At 43.0% G+C, this 13152-nt stretch overlaps 1 protein-coding gene across 1 annotated transcript; it reads left to right on the top strand.

Annotated features, from left to right (window-relative positions):
- The first annotated feature begins 335 nt into the window (after nucleotides 1–335).
- LOC104224764 (uncharacterized) lies at nucleotides 336–1589 on the top strand. The gene is made up of 2 exons (XM_009776464.2): nucleotides 336–1085; nucleotides 1158–1589. Exons 1-2 carry the CDS (start codon nucleotides 336–338, stop codon nucleotides 1587–1589), a joined length of 1182 nt encoding a protein of 393 aa, XP_009774766.2.
- Nucleotides 1590–13152: the final 11563 nt, after the last annotated feature.

Raw genomic sequence — 13152 nt, 5'->3', positions numbered from 1 at the left:
CGAAGTGTCAGCCATGAGAGCCGATATTGCAAAGCTGGCCAATCAGATGACTAGGATGACAATGCAGCAACTACAAACAATGCAACACGTACAACAAATGATTATTTTCTGCGAACTCTGTGGCGACAGTCATATGAGTGATATGTGCCCCACGAATCCAGAATCTATCTATTATGTGGGGCAACAGAACAAAGGTGCCGAATCAGCATGCACAATACGGGAATTCTTATAATCCAAATTGGAGGAATCATCCCAACTTCTCATGGGGTGGAAATCATCAGAATCAGCATAGACCCCAAGGGAATTTCAATCAGCCTCAGAGACCACCCCAACAAATGGAAGAAAGTACCAATGATCTGCTAAAGAAGTTGTTGATTGACAATCAGCAACTCAGGACCGACTTCAGAAATCTTGAAAGGCAAATGGGGCAGTTAGCAACAAATCAAAACACTAGACCTGCAGGCGCCCTCCCCAGTGATACAGAAAAGAACCCTCAAGTGAATGCAGTTACACTTAGAAACGGGAGGGAGCTAGAGGAAGTTCCAAAGAAAAAGGAAGACAAGCCCATACCTGATGGAGATTTGATCCCTAAAGTGACTCAAGAGAAAAAGAATGCTGCTGAAATTTCAGAGCCAGTGGAGGCCACAAGACCACCACCCCCTTTTCCCCAGAGATTGCAGAAAAAGAATGATGATCACATGTTCACAAAGTTCCTCTCTATGTTGAGCCAGGTTCAATTGAATATCCCACTTGTTGATGTGCTTCGTGAAATTCCAAAGTATGCTAAATACATAAAAGATATAGTGGCTCACAAGAGAAGATTAACTGAATTTGAGACAGTGGCACTTACTGAGGAGTGCACTTCAAGGGTCCAAAATAAGCTCCCTCAGAAGCTTAAGGATCCCGGCAGCTTCACGATTCCTGTGCGCATTGGCAATATTGATGTGGGTCGTGCTCTTTGCGATTTGGGGGCGAGCATAAATCTAATGCCCCTGTCCTTGTTCAAGAAATTGGGCCTGGGAGCTCCAAGGCCCACTACTGTGATGTTACAGCTGGCTGACAGATCGATAGCACACCCTGAAGGGGTGATTGAAGATGTGTTGCTGTAGATTGGGAAATTCATATTCCCTGTTGATTTCATTATCCTCGATTATAAGGCTGATGAACTGGTTCCAATCATATTGGGGCAACCTCTCTTAGCTACTGGTGATGCAATTATCAAAGTGAGAGAGGGAAAGATGATTTTAAGGGTAGATGACAAGGAAGCAGTTTTTAATGTCTACAGAGCAATCCAACTTACCCGCCACTACGAGCAGCTCTCAGTGATATCTGTTGTTGAGGCCAATGAGCAGATTCATTATCCGAGTGTATATCTAGATGATTCTCTAGAGAAAGCACTTATGTTACTTGATAGCCTGGGGGTTGATGAGGAGGTTGAGGAAATGATGCACATCCTTGATACATCTTGTGCGTACCTGCAAGGGACGCACCCCTTCGAGCCTTTGAATAGACCAGAGGGGCCTCCTCCAAAGCCGTCAATTGAGGAAGCCCCAAAATTGGAACTTAAACCCCTTACACCTCACCTATAATTTGGGTGACTCTGACACTTTACCTGTTATTGTCTCGTCTGACTTGTCTAAATTGCAGGAAGAAAAGCTGTTGAGAGTGCTACGTGAGCACAAGCGAGCACTTGGGTGGACTATGTCTGACATTAAGGGCATTAGTATAGCCTTCTGCATGCACAAAATTCTCATGGAGGATGGACACAAGCCCAGTGTAGAGCAACAATGCCGACTCAATCCATTTTTATGAAAGATGTGGTAAGAAAAGAAGTGATTAAGTGGCTCGACGCAGGTATTGTATTCCCTATCTCAGACAGCAAATGGGTAAGCCCCGTCAAATGTGTACCCAAGAAAGGGGGGATGACTATAGTAGTTGATGAGAATAATGATTTAATACCTACAAGAACTATCACCGGGTGGAGAATTTGTATTGATTATAGAAAATTGAACAATGTCACCCGGAAGGACCACTTTCCCCTCCCCTTTATTGACCAAATGCTTGATAGATTAGCTGGACAGGAGTACTACTTCTTCTTAGATGGTTACTCGGGGTATAATTAGATTGCTATATCCCCAGAGGACCAAGAGAAGACCACTTTTACGTGTCCTTGTGGCACGTATGCGTTCAAGCGAATGCCTTTTGGTCTTTGTAATGCACCTGCGACTTTTCAAAGGTGTATGATGGCCATTTTTACTGACATGATTGAGAGGTTTGTGGAAGTGTTCATGGACGATTTTTCTACATTTGGATGTTCTTTTGATAACTGCTTGATGAACCTTGATAAAGTACTTGCTAGGTGTGAAGAGACTAACTTGGTGCTAAACTGGGGAAAGTGCCATTTCATGGTACGTGAAGGTATGGTCCTGGGGCACAAGGTGTCCAAAGATGGTTTGCAGGTGGACAAGGCAAAGGTGGAAGCGATTGAAAAATTGCCTCCACCGATATCTGTCAAAGGCATTCGCAGTTTCTTGGGTCATGCAGGTTTTTATCGTCGTTTCATTAAAGATTTCTCGAAAATTTCCTCTCCCTTGTGCAGGTTGCTTGAGAAAGATGTCGCCTTCAAATTTGATGATACCTGTCTGAAGGCATTCGAGGAGCTGAAAGGAAGGTTGGTTACTGCACCAATCATAATTGCTCCAGACTGGGAGCAGCCGTTCGAGTTGATGTGCGATGCTAGCAACTTGGTTGTTGGTGCTGTCTTGGGGCAAATGAGAAATAAGATATTCCACTCCATCTACTATGCAAGCAAAACTCTAAATCCAGGTCATATGAACTACACCGTCACTGAAAAAGTGTTGCTTGCAGTAGTGTGGGCGTTTGACAAGTTCAGGTCATATCTTGTGAGGACCAAAGTCATCGTTTACATAGATCATTCAGCCATCAGGTACTTGTTTGAGAAAAAGGATGCCAAGCCGAGACTGATTCGGTGGGTCCTACTGCTGCAAGAGTTTGATTTAGAGATCCAAGACTGCAAAGGAACAGAGAACCAAGTAGCTGATCACTTGTCTAGGTTAGAAAATCGGAACCATGTGGCTGAAGGGGGTGCAATCAAAGAAACATTCCCTGATGAGCAGTTATTGGCAATCACCTCAAGCACAGCCCCGTGGTATGCAAATTATGTGGATATCATTGCAAGTAGGGTGACACCACCAGAATTGACACCAGACAATAGACGAAGTTTCTTGCATGATGTGAGGCTCCATATGTGGGATGAGCCATTCTTACATAGGCTATGTGCAGATCAGTTGGTGCGGAGATGTGTTCCTAAGAAGGAGATGAGTGTCATACTCCATAGTTGTCACGCCTCTTCATACGGAGGTCATCACGGTGGAGACAAAACCGCCCAAAAAGTGCTACAATCAGGTTTCTATTGGCCGAAATGGTTTAGGGATGCACACGCCTTTGTTAAAATGTGTGACAGGTGCCAAAGAACCGGGACGATCACTAAGAAGCACGAGATGCCGCTGCAAAATATCCTGGTAGTGAAGCTTTTCGATGTTTGGGGAATTGACTTCATGGGACCCTTTCCATACTCGAACGGCCATAGATACATCTTGGTGGCAGTTGATTATGTGTCCAAGTGGGTGGAGGCCATTGCTCTTCCCTCTAATGATGCAAAGGTGGTGGTAAGCTTTGTCAAGAAGCATATCTTCACACGTTTTGGAACTTCTAGAGTGTTGATCAGTGATGGAGGTACGCATTTCTGCAACAAACTGTTTTGTTGTTTTCTCTAGACTCACTTCCCTCAAGAAAATCGTCTAAACGATTCGTCATCAGGAAGAGCCTACAAAAAAATTAATTTTTTTTTCTCGACTCAGTCCCTCAAGAACCACGTTGAAAGGGATTCGTCGTCGGGCTGAGCCATTTATCTAAATTAACAAAAAAACTACTCCTGCTTAACAAAAACTATCAAGTCAACATAAAACAAACAAAACAACCCGGCAATTTGTACAACTACATACAACATACAATGAAGGAATCCCCTACCCCATACTTAAGAAACAAGACATGCCCCCATGGCTTAAAATTTAAAAGAGCAGTAAGGTGAAGAGACTTCCCTGAAGCTTCACTCTTGATCGAAAATGGTTTCGGGGTTCACGTTTCACGCACACCCCAAAGCACGCAGCCAACCCATGAACTTCTTTTCCGACTTAACTTGTCGGTCAGCTATCACGTCCACACGAGTGCCCAAATCATTCATGGAGGTGCGTAGATCAGCCACCTCCTACTCCAATGTGGTGTGCCAGGACACTCTGGCAGTTCCTAAAGAGGACGCTGCTCGTGACAGTGTTGCAGCTGTTGTGTTGGGCACATGGGCCTGCGTTTCGCCCTCCACATCCATTTGCTCTTCCTCCTCTGATGCATCAGAACCACTCTCATCCTCTCCACCTACTGCTTCTGCTGAGGCTGCCCCCGTGGTGTTCGTGCCAGGTCGAATCTTGTGGCTTTTTCTTACCAGCCCGTCCACACGAGTATTTTCAGGCACCTGCACATTCCTGCAAAGCTTAGTCACCAAAGATGGGAAAAAGAAGCCATACTAGCGTTGGGGGCATCGGATAAACATCTCGTCGTGGATCACTTTGTCCATGTCGAAGGGAAGACCCTTGATGAAACACCAAATCAATGCAGCCCGAGGTCCACTCACCTCCGTAGTATTTGTGGAGGGAATAAGGCGATTGTTAATCATATACAGCCAACTCTTCACCTCTGGAGTTAAGACGGATGAGTGGAACTTCTCTCCATGTTTCAGCCACTCCACCATTTTCCTGGTGCTCAAATTTCATCAAAGAAGCGCTCCCACTTAGCATCGGTTGGATTTCGCCCATATTCATAAAAGTTAGTATTCTCAGGCAGAGGGTTGGGCAATTGATAAGCTATGTGTATCGCCTCAATGGAGGCATCCACCGCCTTACGGCGCACTGTGACCACATGGTTGACATGGTCTGGTAGATTAGCATAAAATTCGCGTACAACCATTACATTAGCCTCCCCTGGCTCGTCAATGAAGGCCTGCAAACCCCGCTCCATCAACTCATTGTACATGTGGGGGTATCATTCCTTGACCGTTTTGATGTTGATGCCCCTCTCCGGAATTGGCTTCTTGGCAGCCTTCTCTGTAAAACGGGTCTGAGCCTCAGGGGAGACAAATTTGTTGTTATCATAGGGACGTGCAAGAGCTGCCTTTTGGCGGCTTGAGGATGGACCCGTGACTTGGCATTTTTTCGATGGTGCCATAATACCTGCAAAACGTGGACACATTAGCTCAGCCCAACAAAAATAGTGTGACTTAATGCGGTTACTCAGACTTCACACGCAAAATTGGTCACAACTACATAATCATGCTCATTGAGGCCTTTCCACAAACACTTTGTGGGCATTAGGCTCTCACAGCTCTTTTCTAAGGGTCTTGCAACAAGGGCCTCCCACAAAATCTCATCCATAACCCAAATCAAGTACTACCCACCCACACTTACAACAAACTAACCCCACAACATATTTCACCAAGTTTGAACACCAAATCACAAAACACATCTACGCTAATGGCACATACCTTGTTGAAAATCGTGAGAGAGGGGGATGATGCTAGTGATTTTTGGGAAGAGAATCGTGAGAGAGGGTGATGGGGGCAGGGGTGCTGGAATTTGGTGTTTTTGAAGGAGTTGGGAGATTTTGGAAGAGGGGATATGGGTTTTGTTTAATAGAAGGGGGCGGGGGTTAAATGTGTCTAAACAAATAACCTATTAAACTACAAAAATAAAAAGAAAAACTACAACTAAAAAGAAAAACAAAACGCCTGAAAAGTTCCAGGCAGAATGTTCCGCCCAGGCGCGCGAACATATGCGTGAAGTTTGGATCTCGTGCGGTTCTGTTGAGTTCCAGGCAGAAAGGTTCACGAACTTGTGCGCGAAGTTTTGGAGCTCGCACGGTTCCATTGAGTTCCAGGCAGAAAGGTTCGCCCAGGCGCGCGAACATACACGAGAAGCTTTGGAGCTCACGTGGTTCCGTTGAGTTCCAGGAAGAAAGGTTCGCCCAGGCGCGCGAACATACACGCGAAGTGGGCACGAAGTCGCGCGAAGTGGGCGTTTATTTTTGCATTTATTGTCACCTGTTTTGCTCCTGGTTGATGGTCCTTTCACCCACCCTTCGTCGCCTGTACATAACTAGAAAGTAAAAGACGACATAAAAAACATAAAAATAACAAATATAAAAATCTCCTTAAGCAACTCCTGAATGCAATCCTGACCGGATGGTCACGGGGTGTCTGTCATGCTTAAACTTCGGTAAATAAATCCACACCTGTATAAGAAAACCTAAACCAACACTATGTGAGACAATAACATTCCCTAAGACACATGCAAGACATGATTGAGGCTATTTTTGCAAAATGGCTTATTTGGCTAAAAGGTGGCTAGAAGTGCAAAATTTGGCTAAGACCCCGCAAAGCCAAGAACCTAAGATTTACTAAGAAGACCGGATCCTGTGTGGGTTGCCTACGTATCACGCCCCAAAAGAGGAGAATCAGGTATGCGTAGTTCGGGCAGATTGGATACGGGCGAGAATAATAAAAACAACTGACATAAAGAAAACACTTTTTTTCCTTTTTTCGAACAATGATGAAACATATAAAATCTTTTTGGATTTTCTTTTCTCTTTTTTTCGATTTTTTTTTATTTTTGAAAAATGATAAAAAGTGCAAAATCTTTTCAATTTTCAAGCTCTTCTCTTTTTTTTAAACAAAAATGTAACAGAAAACATAATTAGGCCCCGCTCGCTTTATCCTCACACTTCACCCTCTCTTTTTCCCTTTTTTCATTTTTTCACTTGCCCTCAACTATCATTGGTCCGCCAAATGACCCTTTTACCCTTGAATAAATGCAACATGTAGCACATAAGATGCATCAAGAAGGTCTTTTCATTTCAGGTGCACCTGTCCTAGACAGACCCAACCCCTGTGTTGAGTCTCCAAAGTCAAAATGCACATGATGCAAACAAACGTTCCTACTAGGGATCCGACATGAGGCTATGTTTTTCTAGGTTTAAATCCTGCGGTTTTGGTCTAGACCTGGGGTACCCGAGCGGACAACTGGGGCCGAGGAGGGGGTGACGTACCGGGAGCACTGAAGTCTACCCGGCCTTGTCGCTTGCCCAACCTCATTCTATTTGGTAGAATTTCTACAGAAAAAGTGGGCTATGCGAACATATGCACCATGTTCAGAAGACTCAGATGGGTGGCGTAAGAAGACAGTTATATACAATCCAAATAATATTAAAGCGGTAAACAGATATCAATTAGCATAAAGGTTCACAGAATACGGTATTATGAACAATAAATAAAGCCAAGTAAAAATCATAAAACAAGCTCAAATTCTTGAACCCTGAACCAGAGATTTTGGGTAAAATCCCCAGCAGAGTCGCCAGAGCTATCACACCTCCTTTTTTATTACACCCCGTAAAGGGTACAAATACAAGGGAGTTTTCCAATTAAAGGACAATCAAAACGGGATCATTTATTTATTAAAAATCAGAGTCGCCATGGGATAATTTAGGGTGTCCTAAGTCACCGATTTAGGATCCCGAATCGAGGAAAGTTGACTCTGTTTAACAGTCCGTGAACCAGAAATCCGGGTAAGGAATTCTGTTAACCCGGGAGAAGGTGTTAGGCATTCCCGAGTTCCGTGGTTCTAGCACGGTCGCTTTGATCATACTTGGCTTATTAAAATTATTTAATTACTGACTTTAGACCCTATGTGCATTTATCCTTTACTGCTTTTAAATCACTTGATTATTCGAAATTAAAGAATTGAGTTACGCGTATGTATACTCTTTTCCTTTGGCTCGTCAAAAATCATGTCACGCGAACGTGTCCACGATTAATGATGCTTTGTAAATTATTAGGAGAATTTGGCCGAAGTTGCGCGAACGCATACCTCGAGTTACTTTTAGAATTAAATTCGCAACTATGTTACGCAACTTATACACAGTCACAATTGTAGTCTAAGTTAAGCCTATACTAAGTTAATATTAATGTGAGGGCCATAGATTATTCGCTAAATGGCACGCCTCGAATTCTAAGGATTAAAATATTAACTAAGCGAGGGCCATGCGATTGTCATTTTTGTTTGGCACGGCACACCTCGATTTATTCTAACGAAATGCATTCAATTAAAAGAACTATGGATATTCATATTTGAAACTAATTTGAAATTAAGTACTTTCTTGGAATAATCTCCACAATTTTTTTCTTCGATAATAAATTCATGTAAAAATGTTTTTTTAGCTTAGCTAGCTTTTAGCCTTGAATGCCAACGACAACAGCAAATTCAGCCAATTACTAACATAAACAACAAAAGACTCGGAAAAAAATGAAAGAAGTAGAATTAATAGACGGTGGACTATATTGAATAAAAACTAAAAAAACAAAATTGATTAACTAAAAGTGCATTTTTGAGCACCCACAAAAAACTGATTAAAACTGGGAAGGGACCCTCGATGACTTGTTAAATCCAAACTCTTAGTTCATTGGTTTTCTTCTTAATCTTAATTAGACTTGGCAATTGATTAATGATTCAACAATCACAAAATTTCTTAGTCCTTAAACCAACATGAATTGAACAGGGAAATAGCACAATGCCATCCAAACGAGTATACAGGTAATCTCAAACCAATACACACAAGATTGCTTCATTCCACCATATTAATGGTAAGAACACATATAACTGAAGAAGAGAAGGAATAAGAAGTGGACCTCAGTTAAAGCAGAAACTCCTTCACTTTTAATAAGAAACTCCAGCCAGATATACAGCAATTAGTCTGCTCCAATCGTCAAAGCAACAGTGAGCTTGAATCGAACTACGGCTGAATCCAGCCGGACCTCGGATCCGTAACCTCTAGTGAAAATGCACTGCCCTGGCTGATTTGGAATTGAACCTTTCCCATTGTTTTGCTCTTTTGCGTTTTTTTATTGTGTGTAACAGATTTTCGACGTGAGGGAGATGGGTGAAGGGAGGAGGAAATGTGGTCGTTTGAGGAAGTCGTTGGTTTCAGGGGTTAATTGGAGAGGATGACAATAGAGTTGGTCTCCGGCGACCTTGATGGTGGGCAGAGGTCATTGCTGGGTGTATTGAAAGAGAAAAGAAATCGTTGTTGGGTGTATTGAAAGGATGACAATAGCCTTTTCAGCTGCTGCTTTCAGCTTTTTGTTCCACTTTTTCCGTTCCTTTTCCGTTTTTTGCCTTTTTCGTTCTCTTCTGCCTCCTTTTTTTTGTGTGTTCTTTAGTCTTTAACATTCCTTTATAGTGTAGAGTCTAGGTTGTAGGGTTTTAGATTAAGGGGTATGGACCTAAGAATTATGGGCTTGACAATTGTGGGCTAGGTCCAAAATTAGGCCTAAAGATGGGTTGCTCGAGCCCAAGCTCTATTCTTCTACTGCGAACGAGATTAAAAATACGGGCTCATTTATTAATTATTCCTACTATTCAAATAATTATTAAAATAAAACTAACCATTAAAACAAATCTATTTTTGGTATTTTCAAATATCATATTAAAATAAAAATACTATACTATTTTTGTATATTTTTTTTAGGTTAAAAATGACTACAAAACATTAATGAACCTATTTTTTTGTAATTTTTGTTTTCTTGTACTAAAATAAAGTAAAAGAGTCAAAATTACTTAAAATATCTATATTATGCCTAAATTAAATATTTTGCGCTAAAATATGAAAAATCTTGGGGAGGGTCAAAAATCACATTTCTACAATAGCTCCAGTTGTTACCCCACCTGCTCAGCCAGCTAAAGGTAGAGGTCGGGGAGGTAGAGGTCGCCCCAAAGGGGGAGGCCCGATACTATGCCCTTCCTGCCCATACCGAGGTTGTTGCCTCTGATTTTGTCATCACAGGTATTATACTGGTTTGTCATAGAGATGCATCGGTTCTATTCAATCCAAGTTCCACTTACTCTTATGTGTCTTCTTATTTTTGCTCCGCATTTGGGTGTACCTCGGGATTCTTGGAGTTCCCCTGTTTATGTTTCTACTCCTGTGGGAGATTCTCTTGTTGTGGACCACATTTATCGGTCGTGTTTGGTTGCTCTTAGTGGTTTTGAGACTAGAGCCAATTTATTATTACTCAGCATGGTATATTTTGATATTATCTTGGGCATGGACTGGTTGTCGCCCCATCATGCTATTCTTTATTGTCATGCCAAAACCGTGATGCTGGCTATGCCAGGTGTACCACGTGTTGAGTGGAGGTGTACTTTAGATCACACTCCCAGTAGAGCTATTTCTTTTCTTAAAGCTCAACGTATGGTTGAGAAATGGTGTGACGCGTATTTAGCTTATGTGAGAGATGTAGTATTGATATCCCTTTAGTTGATTCAATCCCAGTAGAACGGGATTTTCCCGATGTGTTTCCAGCTGATCTTTCAGGCATGTTGCCGGATAGAGATATTGATTTTGGAATTGATCTATTGTTGGGAAATCAACCCATTTCTATTCCTCCGTATCGTATGGCTTCTCCTGAGTTGAAGAAGTTGAAGGATCAGTTACAGGAATTGCTTGATAAGGGATTTATTCAGCCTAGTGTATTACATTGGGGTGATCATGTCTTGTTTGTAAAGAAAAAGGATGGTTCTATACGTATGTTTATTGATTATCGCCAGTTGAACAAGGATACAGTAAAGAACCGTTATCTTTTGCCTCGTATTGATGATTTATTTGACCAGCTTCAGGGCGCACGGGTGTTTTCTAAGATTGACTTGCGCTCAGGTTACCATCAGTTGAAGATTCGGGAGCTAGATATCCCGAAGACTGCTTTCAGAACTTGGTATGGTCATTACGAGTTCCTTGTTATGTCATTTGGGCTGACCAATGCCCCAGCAGCCTTTATGCATTTGATTCACAGTGTGTTCCAGCCATATCTTGACTCGTTCATCATTGTCTTTATTGATGATATTCTGGTGTATTCCTAGAGTCAGGAAGGTCATGAGTAGCACCTGAGGACTATGCTTCAGACTTTGAGAGAGAAGAAGTTATATGCTAAATTCTCGAAATGTGAGTTTTAGTTGGATTCCGTGGCATTCTTAGGCCACGTGGTATCGAGTGAGGGTATTCAGGTGGATCCGAAGAAAATAGAGGTCGTGCAGAGTTAGCCCAGACCATCCTCAGCTACAGAGATCCGCAGTTTTCTCGGCTTGTCGGGTTACTACCATCATTTTGTGGAGGGTTTTCATCTACTGCAGCCCCTATGACCAGACTGACCCAAAAGGGTGCTCCGTTCCAGTGGACGAAAGAGTGTGAGGTGAGCTTTCAGAAGCTCAAGATAGATTTGACTACAACCCCAATTTTGATATTGCCTACAGGTTTGGGATCTTATACGGTCTATTGTGATGCCTCGAGGATTGGCCTTGGAGCGGTGTTGATGCAGGGCGGTAGGGTGATTGCCTACGCGTCCAGACAGTTGAAGGTGCATGAGAAGAACTACCTTGTCTACGATCTAGAGTTAGTTGCCATTGTTCACGCCCTGAATATCTGGTGCCATTATTTGTACAGTGTGCCCTGTGAGATTTATACTGATCATCGAAGATTGCAGCACATGTTCAAGCAAAAGGATCTAAATTTGCACCAGAGGAGATGATTAGAGTTGTTGAAGGACTATGATATCACCATTTTGTATCACCCAGGCAAGGCCAATGTGGTGGCCGGTTTCTCGGTCTTCCTTATTTGATCGTATCAGGGAGTGTCAGTATGATGACCCTCATTTGCTTGTCCTCAAAGACAAGGTTCACCATGATGATGCCAGATATGTGACTATTGATGATGATGGGGTATTGAGGATGCAGGGTCAGATTTGTGTACCCAATGTTGATGGACTTCGTGAGTTAATTCTGGAGGAGGCCCATAGTTTGCGGTATTCCATTCATCTGGGTGCCACGAAGATGTATCAAGATTTGAGATAGCACTGTTGGTAGAGGCGGATAAAGAAATATATAGTAGGGTTTGTAGCTCGGTGCCTCAATTGTTAGCAGGTGAAGTATGAGCACTAGAGACCGGGAGGGTTGCTTCAGCAGATAGAGATTCCGGAGTGGAAGTGGGAGCAGATCACCATGGACTTTGTAGTTGGGCTCCCACGGACTTTGAGAAAGTTCGATGCTATTTGGGTGATTATGGATCGGCTGACCAAGTCCCCGCACTTCATTCATGTGTGTAATACCTATTCTTCGGAGCGTCTAGCGGAGATTTATATCCAGGAGATTGTTCGTTTGCATGGTATTCCAGTTTCCATCATTTTAGATAGAGGTACTCAGTTCACATCACGGTTTTGAAGGGCCATTCAGCATGAATTGGGTACTCGGGTAGAGTTGAGTACAACATTTCACCCTCAGACGGACGGACAGTCCGAGCTCACTATTCAGATTCTTGAGGATATGCTTCGTGTGTGTGTGATCGAGTTTGGAGGGTCTTGGGATCAGTTCCTTCCACTAGTGGAGTTTGCTTACAACAACAGCTACCAGTCCAACATTCTAATGGCACCGTATGAGGCTTTATATGGCCCACAATGTAGATCCCTGGTGGGTTGGTTTGAGCTAGGTGAGGCTAGAGTATTGGGCAGAGACTTGGTTTAGGATGCTTTGGAGAAGGTCAAGGTGATTCAGGATAGACTCCGTACAGCCCAATCTAGACTGAAGAGCTATGCGGACCAGAAGGTTTGTAATGTTTCCTATATGGTTGGAGAGCAGGTTCTGCTTTGGGTATCGCCTATGACAAGAGTTATGAGATTTGGGAAGAAAGGGAAGTTGAGTCCGAGGTTTATTGGCCCTTTTGAGATATTAAGGCGTGTTGGGGAGGTTGCTTATGAACTTGTCTTACCTCCCAGCTTGGCAGGAGTCCATCCGGTATTTCATGTTTCGATGCTCCGGAGGTATCACAGGGATCTGTCGCACGTGTTGGATTTCAGTTCAGGCCAGTTGGACAAGGATCTATCCTATGTTAAAAAGCCAGTGGCAATATTAGACAGGCAGGTTAGAAAGCTGAGGTCAAAGAACATTGCACCCGTGAAGGTTCAGTGGTGGGGCCAGTCGGTCGAGC

Source organism: Nicotiana sylvestris, chromosome 7 (assembly GCF_000393655.2).
Source record: "Nicotiana sylvestris chromosome 7, ASM39365v2, whole genome shotgun sequence".
In the NCBI taxonomy this organism is placed as follows: domain Eukaryota; kingdom Viridiplantae; phylum Streptophyta; class Magnoliopsida; order Solanales; family Solanaceae; genus Nicotiana; species Nicotiana sylvestris.
The sequence above is the reverse complement of the archived record's forward strand: the minus strand, read 5'-3'. Positions and strand labels throughout refer to the sequence as shown.

What these genes read in the sequence shown, in the direction of transcription:
- LOC104224764 (XM_009776464.2), top strand. Translation starts at nt 336, where the DNA reads ATGGAAGAAAGTACCAATGATCTGCTAAAGAAGTTGTTGATTGACAAT. An exon ending in CGATAGCACACCCTGAAGGG is followed by an intron (nt 1,086 to 1,157) that starts GTGATTGAAGAT and finishes CTCGATTATAAG; the next exon opens with GCTGATGAACTGGTTCCAAT.